The 21,959-nt window shown below is 39.7% G+C and overlaps 1 protein-coding gene across 1 annotated transcript in view; it reads right to left on the reverse strand.

Moving 5' to 3' along the window:
- The window catches only part of HSD17B12 (hydroxysteroid 17-beta dehydrogenase 12), a 164,446-nt gene that overhangs the window by 18,105 nt on the left and 124,382 nt on the right, over positions 1 to 21,959 (reverse strand). Inside the window, exon 7 of the mRNA XM_079930682.1 lies at positions 7,269 to 7,303. Coding sequence (XP_079786808.1) covers positions 7,269 to 7,303 — 35 coding nt within the window. The remainder of the gene's footprint in view (positions 1 to 7,268; positions 7,304 to 21,959) is intronic.

Below are 21,959 nucleotides of genomic sequence, written 5' to 3' on the forward strand. Positions count from 1 at the left end.
CACACATCTCTCCTTGCCTTTCATCAGCACGTGACATGCTTGGTCAGTGAAAGAGGCATAACTCAATCAAATAAAAATAGCTCTTCTTTGCAATTAGCTCATTTCTCAGTCTTAGTAATCAGGGGCATGACCAGATTAGATCTTCAGTCTCCTCCAGTTGATTTCTATTCTCTGAGGTCTTCTCTGGCCATAGCACCAAGAATTCTTACTCTTAAAAACACTCATACTCCTTGTATGCCTTTAATTTGGCATATCACCACATACTATCCATGCTGTCATATTTAATCATTCTATGAGTATAAACATTCTTCTCCCTCAAAAAAACCATAAGCTTCTAGACCTCAGAGCCCTTATCTTACACTTTTCCTCAAAATACTCTGCACGGTCCTGAGCATGTAACAGGTACTTACACGAATGAATGGTTATGTCCTGCTTTCAGGCACTAAATGTAGAGTTGACTCTAAAATCATGCGACTCTATAGTTCATCAAACCATATTCTTTTGCCAAGAGGCAAAGCTCAATTTCTACTGTAACTTTTAGCGACTAATGAAAGTTCAAACTCAGAAAGTTACCAGGAATTACTCAGTCTACAGATAAATGAAAATTAGTTTGAGGAAAGCAATGCTGTAAAAACACACAAGTTGTCAGCAGTCGTATATGGCTTGCGTAAAGTGTGAGGTTAGGGTTTTAGGAATTTTAGACAGAATTAACAGCCAGCTTTTCCCCCTCAAATCCATTCTTCTCAGGGGGTTGGTCCCCTTATTCAGCTACTGCAATCTGCCCCACCTGCCTCCTGCGTTCTAGATGAGGTTCCTTTCCTTCAATTTAGTTTCTCATTATTCTTGGTCTGAATTTACTTCCTAAGGCCTAATTTTTAAGTATTTTTTAAAAAGGACGATACAGACTGCTCTTATACAAAATAATAAAAGAAACATGACTAAATGGCATCTAAGTTATTTTAGACAGAAATCTGAAAAGAAATAATTCCCAAAGGTCACCCAGTCCATCTGCCAGCCTCTAGGCGAGATGCCACTTCAACCATCAAATGAAGTCTGGACCCTCCGCTTAATGAGTCACTGAAAACGAGCTGTTGTTTTTTGTTTCTGTTTTTGAACTGAAGTCCTTATTAGTAATAGTTATATACACTTTCCTAAGTGGCGAAATCCATTAACACGTCGGACATAGAAATCAAATCTCAAATTTTAAATTGTAATATTACGGTTTTGAAGAAAGTTGGAAATATTTAGTCAATGTATTAATTACACCATTCTTGTAGTTTTTGCTTGCCTCTCTCACACAGACAAAAAAGGCTTTTCTTTTTAAATATTAAGAGAGTAAGAATGCCTATCAGGAGTTAGAACCCAATAACTCTAAGGTAAAAACTGGTGAATTAGCAATGAGTATCTAGTAATTTCATTTTATCTATATTTGTGAGACATTCCTTTGATCGAAATGGGTTAAAAACCACCTTGGTTACTGAGACTTTTAATACAGTATTAATTTATGATATTTAAAATATCTTTTTTTTTTAATTTATTTATTTTGGCTGTGTTGGGTCTTCCTTGCTGTGCATGGGCTTTCTCTAATTGCGGTGAGCGGGGGCTACTCTTCGTTGTGATGCATGGGCTTCTCATTGTGGTGGCTTCTCTTGTTGCAGAGCACGGGCTCTAGGCCCATGGGCTTCAGTAGTTGTGGCACGTGGGCTCAGTAGTTGTGACTCGCAGGCTCTAGAGCACAGGCTCAGTAGTTGTGGCACACGGGCTTAGTTGCTCTGAGGCATGTGGGATCTTCCCGGACCAGGGCTCAAACCCATGTCCCCTGCATTGACAGGCAGATTCTTAACCACTGCGCCACCAGGGAAGTCCCGTAAAATATCTTTATCTTTTATAGGGTGTTAAAAATGTTCTCAAATTAGATCATGGTGATGATACACTCTGTGAATATACTAGAAACCATCAAATTATATGCTTTAAATAAGTAGATTTTATGATATGTGAAATATATCTCGATAAATCTATTAAAAAAGAGAAAGAGAAAGTGAAATATATTTATGATATACTGGAATGTGTCACCTTTAAGCTAAGGGCAGATCCCAATCAAGTAGAAGCTAAGAAAGCTATTGTATCTTCTGCAATACAATATGCTTTCTGAGAAGTAACCCCAAATCCTGACAAGTTGCACCCCATCCTGAGCCCCAAGCATCCTTGTAGGTTTAGGTAGTGCTTTATTTTAATGTTTTCTCATGTAACCAGGAATTGCTATGTCCTCACTCATTCACAGCAAGTGAAGAAAAGCCAACTTGAAGTAGTTGTAGAAGATGCTGTTTCTCACCGTAACCTACCACACTGCTGGTTTTATCAGCGGGATTATGGGCTGGATGATACTCAAATTGGCTGAGGTGGCTGCATGTGCCCTTGAACAAAAATCTTACATTCTTTATTTCCTTCCACACAAATGAAATACAATTTAAAAGTCTTCCAAAATTGAAGTTTAAACGTTATCAAAAACATTTTAAAAATTAAATCTTGACCTCACCAAAATTGATTCCTAAAACTTCACTCACCAAAGCAATGATTTCAATACAGGAAAATTTATTTAAAGATAATAAAAACCTTGTTCCTGGTTGCAAAACTGATACAGACCAACAGTCAAATCTGCTACAATTATGCAAGCATGTGCTTTGTTTACTCCTTGAGGCAAGTGAGATTTTTGCTTCTTAAATATTCTACCCTCATTTAAAATTTCTAGCGGGTAGAGTTAGTTTGAGTTAGTGAAAAGTCAGAATTGGAAGGTACTTTATTCAAAACACCATATTTGCACTCTAAAATGCATGGAAGCAAATCCAGCACCAACGAAGTATAAAGCGAGAAGGCACTAGATCTAAGTAAACGCTGAAAGGACAGCATTTATCACTGCACCAAAGTAACAGCAGAGAAAACACCCCTTCCACAAAAACACTGTGCTACGAAGAAGGTTTGTCTCCCAAAAGCCTTCCCCCCACACACACGACAGCATAAAAGTCTCTCTCCCTCTCTCCAAGGATAATGATATTCGACTTAGTTTTGTCTGAATCACAAATAACACACTTGTGGAGCTGTCTCAATCCCTGTACTGTATACAGTATCTATTCTTTACATAGAGATGGAGATGAACATTTGGGACCACGAGGCACAAAGGACTCGCCTTTAAAATCAACTACTTTGTCTAGCGCTAATCCCCCATCTAAGCAGAATTAGTGACGTCAAACCAGTTTCCATGGCACAGCCAGACTCATGACAACTCTGTTATATGAAGCAGAAGGACAAAATGGGCTGCGCTTAATTGCACACAGAAACAAACATAAAACCAAACCCTGGTTAATCTCTCATTTTCTGGGGACTTGGGGAACAATTCTAAGACAGGAAGGTACATTGAGAATATTTGCTGAAGTTCCATAATGAAGACTCATGATTCTCATATTTCAGCACATTTCTAGTTTGCTATGACAAATATCCAAATAAACAAGTCAAGTAATATTTTCTGTGATACAACATTCTTAATTCATCAGGTTGCTTATTTGCTAACAGCCACACGATGGTGTCTCAGTGGTGTAAGTTATTGAGGATCTACTAGAATTAAAATACTGCAAAAAAACAAAGCAGAAACCACTGCAGATAAGGAAGTACCTTTTCATCCAAAATTATTCTCTTCAATGACTAGCCCTCCCACCAGCGAGACATTAAACACACAAAACCCTATAAAATTCAGTACCTTATATTTATAGCCTCCTACAGCTATGCTTTCTAGACTTCCCTCTGTCCTGTGAAATCCCCAATTAGAAAACTCTCCTTAATGATCACTCGGATAAAAAAAATTCCCAAGCCTCTTTTCTTCCTTACATGCCCCACTATTCTATCAGACTGTTGTAGTATCCTTGTGCACAGCTCTTACAAAAATACTACTGTCATAGAGGAAGTGACAGGTCTTCCATGAAGTAAGTCACTGATTTCTGCCTTCCTTGGGACCCTCTCATCACTGCTCCACACTGCAGGTGAGGGGGGGAAGACGGGGAGGCGTAAATGCTGCTGTGAAGCAATGGAACACAGGGTCGGTCCTAATGTGGACTGCTTACTTGATACAGAGTGTGACTGCAGACAAGGGAGATTGTACAAAACACTACATCCCAATTCTTCATATTTTCGCTTCTTATCAGGGAGCATATAAGTGTGCTCTTGGAGGGTCATTACTTTTTTTTTTTTAAGCTTAAACATAACACAGAAATTGGTACAGACAGTTCTCTAACAGATTCTCAAAAAGACTGAGAAACATATCAAAACAGGGTTCCATGTCAGAAAAGAATCCTGGATCACGGAGGTCAGATATATAATTAGAACCAGCGATCCAAATACATTATACAAATATTGCTTTGTGGAAGAAAGTTTGCAAACATTTCCCACATGAAAGAGAACTGCCTGCCCTAAAACACCATAACATGTCATAATTCCACCTTAAGCAATACAGTATGAAAGGGGCTATTTTTAGCTTTTCCATGGTTGTTATGGCAACCACCTCCTGGCTCCAGCTGTACAAAATGTTTATAATTCCAGGGAAGTGGAAAGAGTAAGTTTCCTCTATAACGTAATTATGTACTTTTTACTTGTATGATAATAATACCTTAGTTTGATTATAGAGACTTGTTTAGTGATAGTCAGCTGGCCCTAGGCTATAGTTCTAGAGAGTTTGGAAAATCGCATACATCAGAAGTAGAATCAGTGAAAGGGTAAAAAACCCACAACAACAAAGAACCCTGCTGTTCCTCAATGGAGATATGAAACCTACGTATGGTAACCAACCAGAGTTATGCCATTTGGGGATGGTGTAAAGGGCAGGCTATAAACAAATCACTTGTAATACGTAAGTAAGAATGCTTTCAGGTGATCTGTGAACTCAGAGTCTTTCTTTCTTCTTGGGCACACAGCTAATGACATTTCTGGCCTCCCTTGCAGTTAGCTGTAGCCTGTGACTGAGTTCTAGACAATGGGATGAGGGCAGAAGTGAGGGACACCACTTTTAGGCCTGGCCCATGAAACCACCCATAAAATCATCCTTCCTCTCTCTTCCCTCATCTGCTGGCTGCATGCAGATGTTTCTGCAGAGAACCACAAGGCCCAAGAGAAGAGTGGACCACCTTCACCCCAGATGGAAGGAGCCTGAGATCCCTGGATGACTGGGTAGAGCAGAGCCCCGATCGCTGATCCACACCAGACTGTGACGTGAGGGGAAAATCAACCTTTAGAGTGTTAAGCCACTGAGATTCTGGGGTGGTCTGTTATAGCAGTTAGCCTGCCTTGACTAATATAAGAAGTAACTCCTTTAACTCAAGCAGACATAGCTGTTCCTTCTCCTAACCAAAAGCACCGATTTATAAAACCCACTTACATTTCTGACTAGTTCTTAGCAGGTGCCACAATCATCCCTGTGACATCAGTTTCAATACCTAGCCTATGATGGCCTTCCACCAGATCATTTCGCAACCCCCGTGTAAAATCAATTTGATTTCTTAAAGGCAAGGATCCAATTCATCTTCTGTGATAAACTTTACTCAGTGAATGCCTGTTGAAACAGATGGATCCTTTCCTTTGCATTCTTTGTCTTTATCTAAGGCTCCAGATACAACTGTGATCGTGGCTGCTAGGTCTACAGAGAGAGATGTGAGCACCTTGTGTCTGTATCATTTACTAACTAATTATGTAGCCTCATGGCACTCAGTTTCTTTGGATATCACTTTTTATGTCAAATGGGGGGGTTGGTCTCAATTAATTTTAAGTACTGAAATTCTCTGACTCTTTGAATCTAATTCTTCCTGGTCATAACCAGTATCTCTTTTGATATGATTTTTACCAACACACTTAAAAATTCCTTTTATAGTACCTCTGTGGTATATAAATTTCTTCTTTAATGGATGGAATGTACTAATCTGAATTAATACTGTGTCACTTGCAGATATCCAAACTAGAATTAAGATGATGACCCAAACTTCATCCCTCTTGAGTTCTACGCTGTCTGCCCTAATTCTCTGTAATCTTCTAGGATTCTGGTCTGGTTTGACCACCATCACTTCCATATCTGACCATCAGGGGCACACTCCCACTGTAGCCATCAGTAAGTAGTTTAAAGGTTTTAAAGGGGAATTTTACTAAAATAAAGCAATTAAAATATACAAAACCACATGTAAAATGCATTACAAAGAAAGAGCCTTGCTACAAAGTAGCTGCCAAACAAAATGGATTCCTAACCTCAGTCTCCTCATTTGTAGGACGGTGGGAGGCTATCGGAGTTAAATGAGCAAACAAATATCAAGTTCTCATCCAACACCTGGCACATAACATGGAATCAACGAACATGAGCTGTAAACCCTGCCTAAAGCTGCTCATGGAGGTTTCTTCACAGAAGTAGGGTCCCTGGGTCTCCCCTTTGCAAAGCTGTGACTCCTTCGGATCTCTTCCAAACTCAAAGCTATTTTGCAGAGGAAGGATGACTGTGAAGCCCTAAATTTAGCAAATGACCAAGCAAGCCCAGCTCTTTGCAACAGGTTTTCTTGGAAAGCTTAGCCATCACTCAGGCTTCTCTAAGGGAGGAACAGAGCTTAATTACCATCTGACACTTCACGCTATTTCAAATGTAAGGACTTAGCAACACATTTCTCAATAAAAATGAAGACATCTAGCATATCCTAGTGGAACCCCATTCAAACTGGAACACAGCTGGGGCTAGAGGACACAGCCTCTTCCTCCAAGGGCAAGGGTGGGGGCTGACATCTTATAATCACTTTCTAACATGCCCAAGTCCCTCATACATCCATTCTCCCAGTAAGAACAGAAAACACCAGAGGATGGATGGGGTCTCGCTGCATGAAAGTCCACTGATTTGGGCTCTGAGAGCATAAAGCTTTAGGAAGGTATTCCCGGGAATATCCTAGCAACTCCATCGCCCCCTCAGAACAGCAGGCAATTGAGTTAGTGATGGTGACTCAGGCAGACTTTTAAATCCTGATGTAAAGGAACCACACAACCCTGGAGAGGGAAATAAAAAGGGAATGGAGTGGAAAAGGCCTCCACCACCAGATGACTCATGCTCCACCGTTTGACTCGCCTGGCACATTACTCTGTCACTAAGACATGGAGGAGCTCATTAGTCACTTTAATGAATTTTTCAAAGTAAGGATTCTCCCCTATAAATAACCATGAGCTCTGTTGCTCTAGTGCTTGTGTGTGAGCTTATGACTCACCTTTCTACCATGCCAGGCAGTACCAACCATGTCATCTGCAAAAGAGAAAAACAAAACATCAGTGAGGATGCAGGCTACAGAGAGAATGGAGAGAACTCACCCACACAAACAGGGAGGGAATCACGAAACCACTCGCCACTTCTACAGACAGCAGTTATTTGATACACTCTGTATAATTTGCCGGCGGCAAGCGTGCTAAAAAGGAATCAGATGAAATTACTGGAGATAATACTGTAAATATTTTCAGTGAACTTGGCTAAAATTAGTCTTGCCTGAAATGTAATAGTGACATACAGATCTTCAAACAATTAAGGCTTTATGGTGAAATCTATGTCTCCCAAAATACATTCTCAGAAAAGGACATATGTTATCACAAGAAATATCCTGCCTACCAAACTTACTCAAGCTTTTTAATCTCAAGAGATAAAATAACCTTTTCCTATCAAAAATGCCTCTAGAAGAATGCCATAAAGTGACATGTTGGCAAGTATCAGGTCTATCTTCACATTTACTTCTCTTGTTGCTCAAGCTAACTGTGAGTAAAACGCATCCTTAAAGGAAGTTGAAGTTATCTGTCATCTCAAATAACCAACAATGAAAACAAGGACACCAGCATTTTAATTTTTTTATTTTTATTTTTGGCCGTACTGTAAGGCATGCAGGATCTTAGTTCCCAGACTAGGGATAGAACCCACACCCCCTGCAGTGGAAGCATGCAGTCTTAACCACTGGACTGCCAGAAAATTCCATGGACACCCACATTCTTAAAGGACTTCATAGTTGTTGACTACATACATATACTATGACGAGAGAAAGTACTTCTAAACTCTGTTTTAAGATATTATTAACTAAGAAAAGTTAAGACATCCACTGGCTTAGTCAAGGCCACGTCATAGTTAAGTACTGAGGTTGGAGTATGAACTCTGGACTCCAGAATATCATCAGTTCTCTAAGAAACAAATGCTGTTTTGTTACAGAAAAGTTTGCATGCATGCCAACCATAGGAATTTTAAGCTTTCTATCTTGAATAATGTCTTAATTAAAGCAGCATTCTGACGAGCAGAGAATTTTTTTCCTAGAAACATTTTGAAGAAAGAAAATGCATCCAGACTTGACCAGCGTAGAATGTGCTCTGGAGTACTCCCAACCCAGATATCAACCGTGGGGCCATTGCGTACACTTCTCCAGGAAGAACACGAATTCAAACTGACACTGCGTCATAAAAGGTAGACTAACACACCGCCAACTTCTAAACAGACAAAGTGGTGTCTTCAAAGCCTAGGGGAATCACTTCAACAGAAGTATCTAGATTTGGTCAAATATTCCAGATTAAAAAAGGAGAGACCCTAAGAAAGAGTTTGGCCTGAAGCGTCCCCTATCTCCCTCCTTCTTACATATAAGTCTGCGCTTGCGTTTTTTGGGTTTCTTTTGTATGTTTTTGCCTGCGCCACACTGCATGCGGGATCTTAGGTCCCCAACCAGGGATGGAACCCGTGCCCCCTGCAGTGGAAGCGCAAAGTTTTAAGCATTGGACCGCCAGGGAAGTCCCTCTATGCTTCTCATATTAAACTCATCTTCATAGAAGGATGGGGCAAAGAATGCCAAGTGTCTCTCAACATTCATTCTTTCCTTAATATAACAGCTGAATTTTCAGTTGGATATGCCGGCCATAAAAACTGTATTTTCTGTATTCTCTCTCACAGGGCATGTGGCCCTATAACTATGTTCTATCTGATAAGATGACAAGTAATACATGCAATTTCTTGGTCAGGCCCTTACAGGAGGAAAAAAATACAGGTCCTCCTCTGTGCCTGTTCCTCCTCTTGATGGCTAGAAAGTAGATGTGATGGAAGGAGCTAAAGCAGCCATCCTAGACCCCAAGGTGAAAGCCATGTGCTAATGGTGGCAGAGCAGTGAGATAAAAAGAGGCAGGATCTCTAATGATTGTGGAGCTCTTATGCCAAACATTGCTTACCCACCTAGCCTTTTATCTGACAGAGAAATAAATTGCTATTTTATTTAAGCCATTACTAAACCTCTGCCACAGCAGCCAAACCAATATTCTAACTGACATAACTGACCTTGTGAGTTGTTAAAGACCAACCAGTGTTAACATTTTATGACTTAAAAGAGAAACAATCCCCAAAGCAAACTCAATCAGAAATTCTGCTGACAGCCCAAATGGCTTCAATATTTTATAGTTTGTTAAAACATGACCCTATTTCTTCGCTCTTCTAGGTCTGCTTGACTCAAGTCAGAATGTGCCCACTCACCCTCAGACCAAACGGTATGGAACTGGGCTTCCCTGGTGGCACAGTGGTTAAGAATCCACCTGCCAATTCAGGGGACACAGGTTCAAGCCCTGGTCCAGGAAGATCCCGCACACCACGGAGCAACTAAACCTCTGCGCCACAACTACTGAGCCTGCGAGCCACAACTACTGAAGCCCACGCACCTAGAGCCCGTGCTCTGCAGCAAGAGAAGCCACCGCAATGAGAAGCCTGCGCACTGCAACTAGAGAAAGCCTGCGCACAGCAACGAAGACCCAACGCAGCCAAAAAAAAAAAAAAGGAAACCCCCAAAACTGTATGGAACCAAGTCAAAGAAAAAGCTGAGTTCAAAGTTTATCCTTTCAACACAGTCAGCTCTTCTCTTTTCAGATTAAATAACAACTCTTCAAATCGGCTTACATGTTTCCTAAGATTTATGTTTTTATAGGAGTATAGGAATCACTCCACATGTAGCAATAGCTGCTGAATGTTTAAGGCAATGTGGTATGTAGTCAGGCCAAAGAGCTAATCCTAGCCCTTCCACTTCCTAGCCACGTGACCTCGTTTGCTTCTTATCCTCCTCTGCAGTCGTTATGTATTAAATGAAGAAGGCATCTACATCACAGCTTATTATATTCTGAATTTCATATAAGGTGATGTACATAACGGACCTAGCACAGAGTGCACCACGGAGTAAGCCCCTGAAAGGAAATTATGTCCCTTATTGCCAGCGTGCACTCTTCTTTCAGGACACAGCACCACTAAGTATCTAGGCCTCCCTTAAGTATGTTGTGCCCAACACAGTTTAGAGCCAAAAACAGTGACACATTTTGAGGTCATCCAATTCAACTCACCACACAGAAATTTCTGGACGGTTCCAGCAATATTTTGAAGTGCCTCAACTGGGACCTTCTTAGGGTAAAAGAATTGTTCTAAAATTAGAGTGCTATGATGATTGCAAGATTGTGTAAATTTACTAAAAACCATTCAACTGTACACTTAAAATGGATGAATTTTAGAGTATATAAACTATCCCTCGATAAAGTTTTTTAAAAAAATCTCAATAAGCATATGGATAAGAATTGAAGAACTGGAATCACAAAATACATTTGATGTTACTTTATCAGACACAGGAAATAAAAGAGCTCTCAAAATGCTCTATGCATATCAACTCATGGCCTGGAGCAATGCAAAGTAATAAACAGGCATTCTTCCATTCAGTAGAAGACATGTTAGTTACTTGAATCAGGGTTGGGTGATGGGAGCTCACGACTGAGCAAGAGAACAGATATTTATATAAATAAATCATTACATGACAATGCTATGAGTGGGACAATAGGAGTAAGGACAGAGGGCACCAACACTTAGGAGAGGGACTAGGGAAACAGGTAGAGCTTCACAGATTACGGTTCAGTTAAGTTCTGAAAGAATAAATAAGAGTTCAATAGGCGGAAAAAAAATTCTAATCAAGGGAATAGAATGCAAACAGCTGCAGGAAATTACAATATGCTATAGAATTAACGCATATAAAAAAAGTTTTTGTCGAATGGATGAAATATACAGAGAAGTAAAAATATGTGCATCCTATTATATACGTCATGCAATGTGCATATCATACTACGTCACAGACAGCTTCCCATGCTAGTATTACAAGCAGATGTACATCAGGCATGGTAACAGTTGTGGAGGATTTTCTTTGTAAGGATAGATTATATGCATTCTTAGCCGTATCTGAAAACATTTTTTTATTTAGTACATTTCATCAGGGGACCATAATGCTTAGCTAATGTATTATAAAGAGGTCCCCAAGCATTTTGTGAAAAGAAGCTATTATGCAATTCCCCGAAGTCCGGAGATCACTAGAAACAGGATGAGGAAGGAGAAGACTGATAATAAAAATGTTCTCATCTAGGGGTAGGCGTGTGTGTGTGTGTGTGCTTGTGCGTGTATGTGTGCTTGTGCGTGTGTATGCGTGTGCGCATGCACAAGCGCATTTGCAGTAAGGAAATGAGACTTGTTAAGTGCAAAGTAGATAAGTAGAGTTGACAGGGGTAGCCACTAACTGTTCAGCTTTCCTACACAAAAGGAGAGAAGGGATGGGATTTGTAGACACTGATCAATCTGGAGAACTACCAGGAAAGTCTACAAGATCTGCTGATGGACTCCTTCATTCTGACCAGGGATCTCAGTACCATTTGAATATTTAATAAGCAGTCGTGCAGAGTTTTAAAGTTCAACTCAGGTTTTTCCCCAAGATATACATTTACACATTACATATTATGTACACATACATACAGTCCAATAAGAAATATCACCTTAAGCTGGGATATTAAGGGAATACAAATGCACACACTGGGAGCTATTTTTTCCTTACACTGTGCATGTCATATATTAAATGTCTCCTTTCTGAATGGCAAAGATTATACAGGAAATGATCAGAGACGAAATAAAACCCCATAAGATATAATCTGACTTACAAAATTATATCAACAGCATGCTAAACAATAAATCAGCCTTGATGGTCATCAACGTGTGGACATCTTCAAAATATAGTCTTTTTTCTCCCCATCTCACTGAGATATAATTGACATAACTTTTTATTAGTTTAAGGTATACAACATGATACCGCAAAAAAAAAACCAATAAATATATATATGGAACACCTCACAAATCTGCATGTCATCCTTGTACAGGGCCATGCTGATCTTCTCTGTATCATTCCAATTCTAGTATATGTGCTGCTGAAGCGAGCACTAAAATATATTCTTTATACAGGTGAATTAAAACTCAAGAAGTTTTAAGAACTTAACCCAAAGGAAGAAGCAGTGTTTTCAGTACCTGGCTATTAAAGGGCCAGAAATACTTGTTGGAATGCTCAATGACCAAATGATTCATCAGCAAAAACAGAAATCCACTCATGAAAAAGCTATATTCTTTTGCACTGTTCATTGGTTTCTCCTCTTAAGTTCTGACTCTACATAATTTCTCCTTGCCATAAAATAGACCATCTTCTCGGATCTATCAAATATAACAACACTGAAAAGTCTAAGAAGAGTTAACCTGAAATCTGCCGGCTTTTATAAAATTGATTAATGCCTTTATTTATACTTAAATTATCTTTCCTTCTACTCAGAATACACGTCATAATAAATTCAATTTCAAGCCTTCTTTATCTGGCTATGTGTATACAAGTAACTCAGTATTCTGTGTTTAAGTAGAGAGGCTTCACTACATTAACATCAAATTAAATTCTTTTTTTTTTGCGGTACGTGGGCCTCTCACTGTTGTGGCCTCTCCCCTTGCGGAGCACACGCTCCGGACGTGCAGGCTCAGTGGCCATGGCTCACAGGCCCAGCCGCTCCGTGGCATGTGGGATCTTCCCGGACCGGGGCACGAACCCGTGTCTCCTGCATCGGCAAGCGGACTCTCAACCACTGCGCCACCAGGGAAGCCCCTAAATTCTCTTTAACATCAAGTTTTACAAAGGATATTTAAATTAAGCTATTAGTATTCTCATTTTACTTTATATGCATCAATTGGTATCTTGATATCTGGTTATTTATACCATACACCAAGTGTTTCTGTGAAATCTCACTATCTATCTGAACTCCACCTCACAGCCTATAGGCTGTTTCTGGAGTTAACTCAATATGCTTATTTTAGGCCACCTGCAGGTGATACTTGCTGTACTAGGAAAATGTTTGTTCCTCTTAAGATACCGCTAAAATAAGGTTACCATAACTTGTAAGTTCAGTGGTTGAGAATATTAGAAAACTAGTAGTAAACATGACTTCTTTACTTGTTTTCTTCTATGTTGAGGCTGTTTCCAAAAGTATACAACAAACAATTTAAATTTAATTCTTTCTTAAAAAGTAGATAAAAGTCCTGTAATAGTACCTCTACAACAATGGGAGCTTTAAATTCTTGCAGAAAAAAAAAAACAAATGTTTCCTCTCTATATATACTTTTTAGTGACGGTTTCAACAATCCTTACCACAAAAAAGTCCTAGATGTCTAAAATCAAAGGGAGAAAGGTCACTATATGTTATCTCATACCAAGATATCACAACACTTTGTATGCAAGCTGGCCATAGAGTATACACATATACAAAGATAAATGAGTCTTCACTAACAATAGCTCAATTTACAATTCCTCTTAGGGACACCACATATTCTACTCAAGAGTGAAATATCTACTGGTATTTATTGCCACAACTACGCATATCCTGGCTGGGTAATAAATAAGAGGCTGAGTTACTTCATACAAAATCAAAATCAGTATTATTAGATCATTCAGTTGAGATAACCTGACTCAAAAATGCACTGGCTTGATGAATTGGGAGATTGGGATTGACCTATATACACTAATATGTATAAAATGGATAACTAATAAGAACCTGCTGTATAAAAAAAATAAATAAAAGTTTTTTAAAAATGCATTGGCTGGCCTAGAAAATCCTTGAAGACGTTATACTAAAATGTATCCATCGTGTATTCTGGAATATTTATCATATTTTTGGCAACTGCTTGCATTGCTTTTGTAATTAGAAGAGCACCCACAATCAGTGTCATTTCTAAAAGAAATTAACATGAATAAACTTTTTTTCTTTTCATTTCTTTGGCATCAGTAATCAAGAGTTTGTAGAAGGAACCTTATTTTATACTCAAAAGCCAATCCGAGTTTCCCACTTTTTAGTTTGGTATGAAAACTGATAACACAAGCAAATTATGCAATTATTTCACAAGCAAATAATTTCTTTTTACAAGTAAATTATTTTTAAGATTAATTTTATTTAAGATTTATTTTTTTCAAATATTATAGGTGTACAATTGACCAAAACAATGTAAGTATAATCTAAACTTTGATAATTATTACAAAAAAAGTAAAATTTTATGAGGAATACATTTTTTTTTTTAATATCATGTAACCTGTGATGTTTGGTCATATTTTGGAGAGAACAGTATGGAAAAAACACTACTGTATAGTGCTCAAAAAGATAACTAAAAACCCAAGTGAAAAGATTAAAATTCAAGATACTTTAGTAAAATAAGAAAACAAATATTGACACCTGTATCACCATTATATATAAATAGGAAGTGTAACAACTTGCTGTAGAATCTGGGCAAAGCCCCAGGAATCCAGGCTATTAGTACAAATAATTAGGACACCACAAATAGCCATTTTGTCCACTTCTGCCCTGCCCTCTACCCCAGAGAAACCTGCTTGGAGCAAACAGGATCTGAATTCAAGCAAATGAAAAATGAACCCACACAAATTAGAAGGAAACAGATGCAAATGCCTTAAGCAAATTTTCAACTGGAATCATTAGCAGTAATTTTAAAATCACAGTATAATAGCGAAAAGAATTACGTAAAGTAACAACGATGTTACACTATGCCTGTTTTGGAGAAATGAGGTGGTAACTCCACTGAAGTCACACTAGAATGACACAGCACACATTTCCTTTGACAAACTGTATAATTTGAGCTCTGTGGTACCAAGAATACAACTTAATTGAAATTCTTAGAATCTCACCTGTATGGCTAACAGAATACTTACTGCACAGGGGGTGAAAAGCTTAATGAGATAAAGTTTTTAGAGTGCTTTGAGATCTCTGAGCATTGTTTGGTTTTCTTCTCTATTAATGTTTAGGTCTTTGTGGAAGTTATGAGCCCTCCTTGCCATTTCCCCTCACCCCATATTACTTAACCTGAAATTCAGCCCCACGCCATAAAAAACTTTTCCTTTTATAATAAATTGTGGTTTGATTTTGTTAAAATAATTAACAAAAGAAAAAGAACTTTCCAGAACAGAGAACTGAATGCCAATTAATTATAATGAAACTAAAGCCAGAATTTATAAACTCTAAACAAAAAGAACAAACATGCCATCACATACTGTTTTTCTAAGTTTAGCATTTTATAGTATGCTAAGAGTTTCTATTACTTACGTTTTCCCCAAATAAGCTGACTTCTCCAAAAGTGACAGATTTAGGTAGGAGAAAATAATTCCTAAAGTTCGCAAAGAGATTTTTACATTTTCACCCATTTATAAGGCATTTCTCCTATAAACTAGCTTTACTTGGAGCTGGAAAGGACCTTAAAACCAATCTCCAACTACTCCCTCATTTTTTAAGATGAAAATTATGGAAAGAGTGGTTGTCATGTAGTTTGGCAAACCCATCATTTTGTGGTTGTGCCTGAAGCAGCCCATTCCTATGAGACTCTAAGGGCTAAATGTGCCCCCAAATTTGGAAATTTTTAAGAGCTTAATGATAGCTGCTTTCAAGTGGATTAAAAGACTCTAGATATTAACTTGGAATGTCTTCGTTCTGAAAAGCCCTGCGTGGGGGCAATGATGAGGGTCATACTCTCCTTCCTGCAGTTTATAAATTTCCTACTGTTGTTAACTTGAATTCTTGGGGCAGAGTCGGGGGGATAAATTCTTAGCATAATCCCTAAATTAAATAGAACTAGACTGCTGAACAGAGATTCTTCTGATGGATTTCCAAATTAATACAGGGCTCCCCCTACTGGTCACATGCCAGTGGCAAATCCATGTAAGAAAAAGTAAACAAGCGCTTCTGTGTTTTTTCATCCATCTGTCCATCCATCCAAACATTTATTGTCTATCCCATGGGCAGGGCATAGCATTATGGCTAAGTGACGTACAATGAATACATAGTGGTATTATGAGAAAAAAACTGACTTTTCAAAAGCATGCAAAGGGCCTCACACTCCAAGTGATTTGATTTCAGATAATCATAGGGATGGAAGAGATTGATCTAGTCAAAGCCATTCAAATTCTTCAACTCAACCAAGCAAGCAATGATTCAGTTTGAGTAGACTGAATACTTGGAGTTACTGAACAGGGGAACAGGAACTCCAATGTCTAAAAGGTCCAGGTGGGTAACATAAATGAGTGCATAAGTCAGACTAGTGGGGACTGTGGTAACCTGGAGAGTGCAGGCCTAATTACTCAGCATGCTCAGCTGTTACTCAGCTCTAATCACTTGTTGCCATGCAGCAGTTCAGGTCTGTTACCCTAGTCTTAGATTTTTCCCAAGAGAAGCTAGAAATTTGGGTGTGAAATGTCCCAATATGAAAACACAGCTGGAGCCAACCAAAATATGTTGGTAGGCACATCCAGCCCACAGACAACTGATTTGCAACCTCTGGCCTAGAATCAGAAGGGAACTCACCTTTTATCACTGGGGATAAAAAGTGAGTTGATCTGCAAAATACTTAGGAGGCTGAGCTAACTAGCCTTGATTAGATGTGTGTGTGCACGCATGTGCCTGCGTGTGACGTCACGCGTCCCTTCTCCATGCTAAACATCTCTAGTTCTTTCAACCACTCCTAATGAGACATGGTTTCAAGTTTCCACTTTGGCTGATTATCTGATGAAGGAAGAACTAAATTCTGATCCCCTGCTTAATACTCCTCCTCCCCATTCCCAACTAAAACAAACAAAACTCAGTGGTACTCCACTGTAAGTGGAAATTGTTAATAAATTTTTCCTTGGGTCACACCTCCACCCACCTCCTTCTCTGTTCTAAGAAAGGTAATAAAGAAGGTTGGGACATCCCCTCTATTTGTCAGAATGATGGTCTGGAAATCTCCTAAGGGATCCATGTGTAGGAAGGGCCACTCCCTATCGTACGCTGTATTCACCAAGCCCAGTTGCAGCTTCAGGGCCCAGTACCTTCAGAAGACTTAGGTAAACCGTGGGAAGTGCAGGTAATATGGTTTGGGCCATGTTCATTTGAAAAGGAGTGTAGAGTCTATGGGGCCTTGAGGTCCTCAAACTGTCTGTCATTAAAGGAATCAAAGAAAGTCAGGCCTAGAGAAGGAAGGCAACACCGAATGTGGCAGATGTTAAAACAAGTGATCTCAAAACAGAAACAAACAATGCAAAGAAGATCTGCTTCAGAACTTGTCTTTGGATTGGTGCTCAGTGTGCTACCTGTTTGAAAGTGGACTTCTATATACCTGTCTCTGGAGTTGTGGCACATTCCCCATTTTCCATGATTTCTCTAATAATAACCAATAGCAATACAACAATTTCATTTGCAAACTCTCCATATTCTGAGATGGAAACCCCTTCCAGGCATAAAACTGAAACTACTGTAGAAGGGTGTAGCTCAATAACTGAAGGGTTAATTATCTCTAAACTCCGGGCTTCCCTGGTGGCGCAGTGGTTGAGAGTCTGCCTGCCAATGCAGGGGACACGGGTTCGAGCCCTGGTATGGGAGGATCCCACGTGCCGCGGAGCAACTAGGCCCGTGAGCCACAACTACTGAGCCTGCGCGTCTGGAGCTTGTGCTCCGTAACAAGAGAGCCCGCGACAATAAGAGGCCCGCGCACCGCGAAGAAGAGTGGCCCCCGCTTGCTGCAACTAGAGAAAGCCCTCGCACAGAAACGAAGACCCAACACAGCCAAAAATAAATAAATAAATTAATTAATTAAAAAAATTATCTCTAAACTCCATCACTTCTGGTCTGAAGGTCATTGTTCCTGAGGCGAAATAAGCCTTACCTTAGATTTTAGTCACAGAACATCTGAAATCACAAGGAAAAAAGCCCTGGCTAGGAGGACCTTTCTTCCAATTGAAGGCTGATCTACCTGCCATATCAGTCACCTATGTAGAATCTCCACACCACTGCTCTCCTCACCTTGGCACGTTCCTGCTCTGCAGGGAATAAGAACAAGACTAAATTTACCCCTGAAGGTATTGAGAGCAAAACTGTAAAGCAAGCAACAAGGCTTCTAAATACCCCTTGGGTTACCTCAACTAACCTGGTAAAGGGAAAGCCCAGTTAAGCAGTCACTGAGAGAGAAGAAAGGAATAATCCTAAATTATTGGATAAGATGAAAAGTGAAATAATCAGATGGAACTGGGGAGACAAAGGCCTGGGAGAGCTAATCTGGACTCTTTAATTGAACATCAGGGGTCTACAGTCACAACTCTTCTTGTTAATATTTCTTCCTCAATATTCTGGGGACCACTCATCGCCACTTCATCTGCTGATGACCTGTAATTCCCTCGGTCAGGATATTTCACTTCTGTCATTCCTCTATTGGAATGGGGGACTGATACGATTTTTATCATCTGACCTATTGATACAGGATGGGAACACATGGACCAAGCACTAATCCGGGGCCTGAAGGAAGGTCAAGCCAGGTCAGTCAGTACTCATGAGGCAGCACAGGCTTCCAACCGGATGCTGGGCCCTACCCAGGAAATATCTCCAAATTAGGGGCACAAACCCAAGGTCACAAGGGCAAGCTGACTTTTCCAATCTTTCCTGGCACACTTCTCAGATGGTCAGCCCCTATCATGTGGTTTGGTGAGGAGAAAAAACTTGGACCAATATTGATGGTGAGAAGAGGTTGTTCTCTTTCTCATATAAGCCTTTTTTGATACATGTATTAAGGCATTAGGCTGCAGACATCCATGCCCTGGTTCCCCACATATCCAGCCACCAGAAAACCTTGTAAGATTCTAGAGCCAGACTAATTTTCATCTTCTTTTAAGTTACCCCAGGGCTCCAAACAGCCACTGATACTGAAAATGTAGCCCTGGCCCTGCAACATAACACAGTCAACTAAAGGACAACAGGCACAATTCATCAAAATATACTATAGGGCAAATCACAGCAGCACGAAAGAACACTAAACCTGGGAGTGATAGACACAGAACTCCATCAAGGTGAATGCCCCTTCTCAGTACAAGATCAACACACATACCATAAAATACGCATTGTCAGGCCACGCTGCCACTAGAACTGTCTTTCTAAAATGTACACCAGATCACACCTCGTTTCTACTTTAAGGCTCTCTGCCCTCTTGAGCACAGCACTCAAGGACCTGCACAATCATGTCCTAATTTACTTTTCTGGCCACTGCACACCACTCACCTCCTGCTGTTTGATCAAACCATATCCACACCTGAACGATCACTAGTCCACTGTGTTACAGAGATGGTAAAGACCCGGATCCTGCCTATAGTACAGTGAAGACTAATTGGCTGTCCTCCAGATGTTACTAATTCCATGATGAATAAATCAAGAATTCTGAATTGTTTTTCCACTAGAAATACCTATCACAAAGGGACAGGAAAATGCATATTTACATGAAAGATAAATTAAAGGATGATTATTTGGCTTAACGAAAAAGTGTTTTAAATAGCAAACTCCCTTAGCGCTTTGTAAATGGGATATGACTTGCAAAAAGAGGTTCACGTATAAAAATTTTAAGCATATATCCAGCCCTTCTGTTGGTGATACTTCCCATCAGTATGGCTCACAATATGATAGGGCAAGATGTTTAATAAGTTGGCATTTGTCTCTGACTCATTTCGTGGGAAAAAGTATCCATGCCCATGGGAAAAAAAGAAAGTGGAAGAGGAAGAATAAAGAGGTGGGAGAAGCATTTTATAATTTGTCAAGATACTAGGACTGGCGCATCATTATTATTTCATCGTTACTTTAAAGAAAACTGAAAGATCCTCTCCAGTGCTGTGGGACTGGCGGTGCTTCATCCACATCTCCCGCCACTGTACTACTCATCTTTAAGCAGGGCCATGAGGTGACCACCACCAGCACACGCTGATCTGTGCTCAGATGCTGCTTGAAGGATGTGGTGTGTGACTGCAGAGCACAGCAAGCTGACTGGTTCTCACAGATCAAGGTCAGGACCTTGGCCTTTTATCACTACTATTCTGTAGACTGCCAGCCCAAAATGCATGTTTTGGGAGACAGAGGAAGCCAGGGTTTTAGAGTGTAAGGGTATACAAACACAGAAGTACTGACAAGCAGGAGATCTCAGGTGAAGATACTAATGTATCTAGAGTAAAAACTTTGCACAGTTGATCTGATAGAGGAATTAAAATTATCAGGAGACTAATTTGGAGCTAGCATTAACAATGCTATAGGATGGACCTAGAGTCTGACATACACAGTGAAGTAAGTTCAGAAAGAGAAAAACAAATACCGGATGCTAACGCACATATATGGAATCTAAAAAAATGGTACTGATGAACCTAGTGGCAGGCCAGGAATAAAGACACAGATGTAGAGAACAGACTTGAGGACACAGCAGGGGAAGGGGAAGCTGGCACAAAGTGATAGAGTAGCACTGACATATATACACAACTAAATGTAAAATAGATAGCTAGTGGGAAGCAGCTGCATGGCACAGGGAGATCAGCTCAGTGCTTTGTGACCACCTAGAGGGGTGGCATAGGGAGGGTGGGAGGGAGGCTCAAGAGGGAGGGGATATGGGGATATAGGTATACATACAGCTGATTCACTTTGTTGTACAGCAGAAACTAACACAACATTGTAAAGCAATTATACTCCAATAAAGACTTTTTTTAAAACCCCACAATTCTATAAAATGATTTAAACACTGGAAAATATTTTTCATGATTAACTCATTACAATATATTATGAAACACATGTACATAATAAAATACTCATTATTTTCTAACTCTCATTATTTTTAAGCATTTGGTCAAATGTATTAGAAAAGATTATCAAAACAATAGTACAAACCAGTCATTTCAAAAGGCAAAACCATAAAACAAACTATAGACTAGAAGTGATATTAATTTTGATCAAAAAATTTGCTTGCTATGGGACTTCTCTGGTGGTCCAGTGGTAAAGAATCTGCCTTCCAATGCAGCGGATGTGTGTTCGATCTCTGGTCTGGGAACTAAGATCCCACGTGCCGCGGGGCAACTAAGCCTGAGTGCCACAACGAGAGAGCTGGCAGGCTGCAAACTACAGAACCCGTGCGCTCTGGAACCCGTGAGCCACAGCTAGAGAGAAGCCTGCGTGCTGCAACAAAGAGCCCACGCGCCGCTACAAAAAGATCCCACATGCCAAAACGAAGACCCGATGCAGCCAAAAAAAATAATAATAATTTGCTTGCTAAAAAAGTAACAGTTGCACATGTTTACTAAAAATCTTTATCACCTCTGAGTTTAACAAAGTAATAGAAACATTTTTTAGAGGCTTTAGTATGATCTGGGCACTATTCTAAAGAGGTTTACACATATTACCTTGTTTAATTCCCAAAACAACTCTGTGAGGTAAAGAGAATTATCATCCTTAATTTATAGATGAAAAACTGAAGCACAGACGGTAAGTAATTCACTCAAGGCCATATAACTAGTAAATGATGGAGTTATTTAATTAACTTGAAACCTCATACAGATTATGGAAGAACGATTACATTTACATAGTATGCCAAGGGAAATACCTTTAAAACTATACAGATACATGCACATTAACCACATTTTTTGTTTGTTTTGCTTTGTTTTTTTTAATTTCTTTATTTTTTGGGTGCACTGGGTTTTTGTTGCTGGACGCAGGCTTTCTCTAGTTGCGGCGAGCGGGCTTCTCATTTCGGTGGC

Source organism: Stenella coeruleoalba, assembly GCF_951394435.1.
Source record: "Stenella coeruleoalba genome assembly, chromosome: 8".
Lineage (NCBI taxonomy): Eukaryota > Metazoa > Chordata > Mammalia > Artiodactyla > Delphinidae > Stenella > Stenella coeruleoalba.